The sequence below is a fragment of the Rhinolophus ferrumequinum genome, chromosome 13 (assembly GCF_004115265.2).
Source record: "Rhinolophus ferrumequinum isolate MPI-CBG mRhiFer1 chromosome 13, mRhiFer1_v1.p, whole genome shotgun sequence".
Taxonomy (NCBI): Eukaryota; Metazoa; Chordata; class Mammalia; order Chiroptera; family Rhinolophidae; genus Rhinolophus; species Rhinolophus ferrumequinum.
In genome coordinates this window covers 44,703,395-44,709,394 of record NC_046296.1, presented here as the reverse complement: position 1 = coordinate 44,709,394, position 6,000 = coordinate 44,703,395, and the positions used below count along the sequence as shown (strand labels likewise).

At 34.9% G+C, this 6,000-nt stretch overlaps 1 protein-coding gene across 5 annotated transcripts in view; it reads right to left on the bottom strand.

The window, feature by feature from the left end:
- Positions 1 to 3,488: 3,488 nt before the first annotated feature.
- MAP4K3 (mitogen-activated protein kinase kinase kinase kinase 3) overlaps positions 3,489 to 6,000 on the bottom strand; it is a 145,638-nt gene continuing 143,126 nt past the window's right edge. For 2 of the 5 annotated variants that reach the window (XM_033124663.1, XM_033124665.1), the window contains 2 exons: positions 5,589 to 5,644; positions 4,807 to 4,927 (listed from right to left, as the gene is read on the bottom strand). In XM_033124663.1, the coding sequence (XP_032980554.1) occupies positions 4,840 to 4,927; positions 5,589 to 5,644 (144 nt within the window). In that variant the 3' untranslated portion in view covers positions 4,807 to 4,839. Of the gene's footprint in view, positions 4,928 to 5,588; positions 5,645 to 6,000 lie in introns of all 5 variants that reach the window. The other 3 variants (XM_033124664.1, XM_033124666.1, XR_004424815.1) reach the window with 3 other exon arrangements.

The following is a 6,000-nucleotide window of genomic DNA, read 5'->3' as shown; positions in this document are numbered from 1 at the left end:
CCCGGAAGGGCAGAGCGGCTTCCGGAGCGGGTTTCCCCGGCACCGGCTGCAGGAGAAGCTCGCATCCCGGGTTCATCCACAGGTGGGTAACCTTGGGGACGCAGCAACAGTTTCTCCTCAGAGAACCCTTTAAAATGCCCTGAAGGCGGCGCTCGGGCATTTACACTACTTTCCCAATAACACTGTGATTATACTGGCCTGGTCTTTTCCAAGGCCTCGAGCACTAAAATTAAGCACCTGTAAACTTGAATATTAGTCCGTTTCCTGCCTGGGCATAGACCCTGTTTATCAGATCCTTTTAGTCATCACTCTTCAGTCCTGCCCTCCTGCTCAAATAGCTTTTCAGCAAACTTCTGTAGGCTTTTCCGTGACAAGCAGCTACTAGCTGTGGTATTTTGCTGCCCTTTTCTTAATTCAGCAAGCATTGTACTAGTGTCTGGGGCAGATTTAGATGGAGACATGTTTGCTACCCAGCGGGGAGGCAAGTCAAGCAAACAAATAATGTTGGGGTAAATTGGAAAAGACAATTTTTGGCAAAGCTTACCCTTTTTGTTCCCAAGATGACTTAAAAATACTACCTATACGTTGAGAATGAGCATGTACATACTTTGTTTAGCATCAATAAAATGCTCATCATGCCGATATAGGATGTCCGTATTCTCTGATTTCAGAGGTGACTCTTTTTCTCATCTATCTTCAAGTCTCCATTTCCTTCACTTGCTTAGAAATATGCTCTAATCTCCAATCTTTGGAAAATAAAATGAGAAACCTTTATGTCCTTCCTCCTCTAAGACCAAACATCCTCCCAAATACACTCAAATCTACATAAACTCACATCAACACATTTCTATATCATTTCTGCCCTTATAGTGCCATAGAAAATTTTCAGTAAGGATACAAGTGATCACCTAATGTACAAACCCAATAGCCTATTTTCATCTTCATGTAGTATTTGATCCCTGCCTTTTCCGAAAATGTTTACTAGAGCTACTTTTCTCCTGAAGTAGCTCTTCACAATTGGGCCTATCCTTGTTCTCTAGCTTCATGTCCCATTACTATGCTCCAGGCACCCTAAACTCAGCTGCATTTAATGTCACCATTCCTTGAACATGCAGCAGTTTTGTTTGCCTTGTCCTAGCCTACAGCTCCCTACCCTGATTTTCCCCTGCACGTGATAAACTCCTTTTACCCATCGATAACCTGGTTTATACATAACTTTCTACATAAAGGCTTTCCTTTCCCCAAAGAGAATTAGGCACAGTCTTTTGCACCTCTCTTTAAACTTATATATATATTTTTTTTCCCCAAGTGTGCTCCTTGCATACTGGGAATGATGCCGTTTCCATCTTTTCTCCAGTGCCAATAAAGTTTCTGGATACACTATAAATAATCGATATATGCTGGTTAAACAGTTATCTCATAAAAGTAAAAAAGTCTTTGTAATGAATTTTAACTTAGACTTATTTAATAAGATTTAACTGTAAAGTCAATTTTATACAAATCCTTTTACTCTCATACAAAATGCTCTGAATAAGGAAAATGCTTTCTAGTAAAGCAAAAACATTGAGACAGAAATGCTGTTAATTTCTCCTGTTGCAAAAAGAGTGAAAAGCAGAATTTGAAATCCAACTCCCTCCTGGAGAAAATAAATCTAACTTCAGGGGGAAAAATGCTAGAGTGTATTTTAGAGGGCAGTGGATATATACTGTGTAACAGTTTTGCACAGTAGTTAAGTGCCTAAGTTCAAATCCTAGCTCTACCACTAACGGCTATATTTTTGGGCAAGTTACTTAACCTTTCTGTGCCTTAGTTTCTTCATCTGTAAAACTGTATTAACAATGTCTACCCCATTGGGCTGTTCTGGGGCTTCAGTGGGAGAATCGAGTAAAGCACGTAGAATAGCACCTGGCACACAGATATATGCCTTGGGCACTTGTTATTATATTCCCTTAAGTAATACTCTTAGTGTTTACCCATCATTTTGGATAGCACACACTTTCCTCTTCTAGTAATAGTGAAAACTGGTATCTATCTGTCCTTTATTTCATGGTCTCTACTGAAATCAGTGACACATTTGCAAGTTGAATAGTACCAACATGCCCAGAAACAACTCACTTCATCATTCTCATCACCAATGTCTAAGTAGCTAACAAGATAGATAGTTTGAACTTCAATGACGATAAAATAGATTTTCAAACATTTAAGCGAGCAGCAGTCTTCCTTTTGAGTTAATAAAAATGCTTAATCAAAATTTACTGGGTAGAGCCCCAAAATCTGCAGTTTTAAGTGTCATTAAAGATTATTTTTTCTGAGGTATGTGACTGATTTAAATTCAATGTCAACCAGTGGTTCTCACACAGGAATCAGAATTATTTGTACACCTTTATAAAAATATAGGTTACTGGTCCTCAACTCACCTCCAAAGATTGATTCCAGGGGTCTGTATTTTTTAAAAAGCCCATGGTAACACACAACTAGTAGTATGCCTTGTTTTCTGGAAATATTTCTCAGTGCTGACAATTAAATGTGATGATTAATTTGTTTTTGAGATGTGACCCTTTCTATAACTCATAGGACTTAGAAACTAGAAAAAACAGTAGCTCAGAAAAAGGATCAACAACCTTGTCAATAAAAGCCAAGAACAGAATCTTAATTTCTTGAAAATCTTTACCATGAGTCTCTGTTTTTCAACAAATTGATGATAATGTTATACTAGTAAAGATGTGTTTCTGAAACACTCATTATTCAGTCATGAATGCTAAGATTGGTCACAACGTATTTGTTTGGCAAAAGTGATAAATGTACACAACTGGTATGGTTAACATATGTGTGATTTAGAAGTCACATTTCTCGATAAGGAAACTATTCAAATTATCCAAGATCACAACAACAGGCAAGTAGAAATGGTGCCTCTTTACCCCCAGTCCAGTTCTTCCATTCTAATCTTCCCCTTCTTTAATCTCCAGAACTGCATTCCTCAACAGTCTGCCTTCCTTTCTCTCACCCAGGAGTCGGCAAACTTTTCCTGTAAAGGGTCAGACTGTAAATATTTTAGGCTCCGTGGGCCATACAGTATTTTTGCAACCTCTCCACTCTGCCATTTTGTGCCAAAGCAGCCACAGACAACATGTAAATGAATATGTGGTGTGTTCCAGTAAGACTTTATTTACAAAAACAGGTGGTGAGCAGGAACAGGCTGAGGAATATAGTTTGCTCACACCTGCTTGAACCAAAACACTATGAATATTTAACTGATTTTCCTGATCAGGAAGTTGAACACTATAAAAGATGTCCTTTCCTCTAATGTGGGGATATTATTCTCTTATGACACTGAGATGACAGATAAAAAAACAAAACAAAAACAATCATGATCTGAGGGACCAGAATGGGTACTTAAGGATTTAATGCAGAACTAAAAAATTTTTTCCATATATTTTAGTTTTACTATATATAAATTAAGTCAGATGACAAGCTACTATACAACAGCATGTTAAAAAACATGTTTATTTTACACTATGTACAATCAGGAACATATTTAAAGCATTATCAATTAAAATAAATGAAGACCATAAATCACAACTTAGTTTGTTCTTAGTGTATATACTCACATTAAAATATAAAGAACATATACCAAAAAAGAGCCAAAGTGTGCATTTTGCCAAAACTTGGTATATATATATACATATTCCATTGGAAAAAAAGCAATCAAAAATGAATTTAACCAAAACTCAGTTCCTGTGATGTGTAGTAACCATTACATTGTTTATATGAGGTAGTAACTAAATTATTTTGGCCATGTGTTAATACTCTAAATCAAAAGAAATATGAAAATGATCATAAAATAAGGCCAACAAAAGTAACAATTCCACCAGAAATTTGAACCACTTCACTTCATGGAATGTTATAGCTCTTCAACGCGATTATATGAAATGTTTAGTGTGGACTCTTTAAAAATGCTTATTTATTCTTTGTGCATACTGTAATTCAGACAACTGCAGTGTTACATCATGGTACCACTATTCTGTGATTAAAAATTTTTTCAAAGGTATTGTTTTTAAGCACAGACAAGCAATCTTACAGAATTCTGCTTAAATATAAAAAGACCAGTTACTACAACAGGTGGTTAATTTGGCTTGTTTCACATAGAAAACAATCCAAATACATTTAAAAAAGATGTTGTGGAGCCAAATGCATATTGACAATGTCACAGCTTCCTTTTGTGACTTAATACATCACATATCAATACTTTGTGCAAATATAAACACCAGTGTACTTGCATTAAAATTAAAAACAAGATTATAAAATGATTACAGCCTCCATTACAATTTTAAAAGTTACAAGATTTATATTCATATTACTAAATTACATATAATAAAAATACAATAGTGTTAAATGTACTGTTTCATTGCCAGCATCCCATTTTGTAATATAGCCACACCCAAGAATATACTAAAGAATTCTTAAAATATTAACCCCAGTTGCATTTTTCATCAACATTTACATCTGTACAGATAAGACACTTACTTTTACATCTCATAAAAGTACATTATCTACATAAATTCTTAGTGTATGTCTTCAGCAATATGAAGTTTCACAGAAAAATACTGCCTATATGTACAAAGATTACATAACAATGAATTAAGCACTTGTGTGGTTCAATATGCTAAATATATCCATACCACTTAAAACAAAAGTTTTCCCCATCTTGTCTCATGCCACAATAAATTACAAGTAACTGAAGCCAGGTTACTGCAGCTTTTGTACAGCTTCAAGCATCCATTAATGTTGCAGCGGTAGTGTTCTTTCTTTCTATAGTTAATTGTCAAAGCACAACATTTCTCAGTAACTGTTTTCATGACCCGCCAGGATGTATAAATTGCTATTTGCTGTGGGGTTATCAGTTGGCCTACTTTCCAAAACCACGACCCTAAAAGTAATAAACAAAAAAACATATACAAAGTTATTATTGAAAACTAATGTTAGAAAAATTTTCCATTGCTTCATTATATGCCTCTACAATTTCTGCTTATTTGATTTGTGGACAGAAATCATTTGCAAATCACTATGATCAAAGAGCCAGTTCCAGCTCTGGGAAGTAATTTTGCGGCCCACCACATCCCACCTCTAAGCCAGGGTTGTTCTAAGAGTGGGAATGGGAATGGGGGTGGGAGGAGAACCTGTATTAGGAATAATTTGGGGGAACTTAATTCTTACTATAAATTCTAAAAACAATTTGTATTTTAAGAATCAGAAAGTAAAACAGAATATAATCCCAAATCCTATTAGGCACTAAAATCAAAAAGTTCCTGTTTATTAGCATATGGTATTTCTTCTTTCTTGTGGTATAAATCATACTTTAGATAGTTTGAAACATTTACTGACAGAACTACACATTCCTATTACTTGAGAGGTTAGGCATATTCTCAGGCTTTAAAACTTTCTGACTCGTGAACTCTTAATGTGTGAAAAATATTATGTTGAATATATTTCTGAATAAATTTCAATTCTCTTGAAAAAGAAACCAACTTCATGCTGAATTTATAAAATGCCATGTTTAGTACTATTTATTTAATACAACACCTCCATACCTGTCAGATCCAAGGAGTCTGAAAATTCTTGTGCTATCTGAAATTTCCTGTGTTACCTGTTCAATTAAAATATAAATTTAATTTCTGAAATTAAAAGCATAACATTTTATATGGGGATTTATTTTATAACTGTGGAAAAGAAAGGTCATTCCTAAGATGGAAATAGATCCCTGAGTTAAGGGAAATAGATCCCTTTGTTAAGTTAGCATATTGGTGCATCAATGTACTAGTCTAGAAAAAATGTGTTAGTTTTAAATAAATCATAAAATATAAGAGTAGGAAAACCATTTACTTGTTAAATTACAGAATGCAAGGGAAAAATTTAAAGCAAAGCACCCAGTTCATTTTATTCATCAGAAACTTTTTGTCAGTTATGTGAATGCTAATAGCAAGGCTCAGTAAGACACCTAGA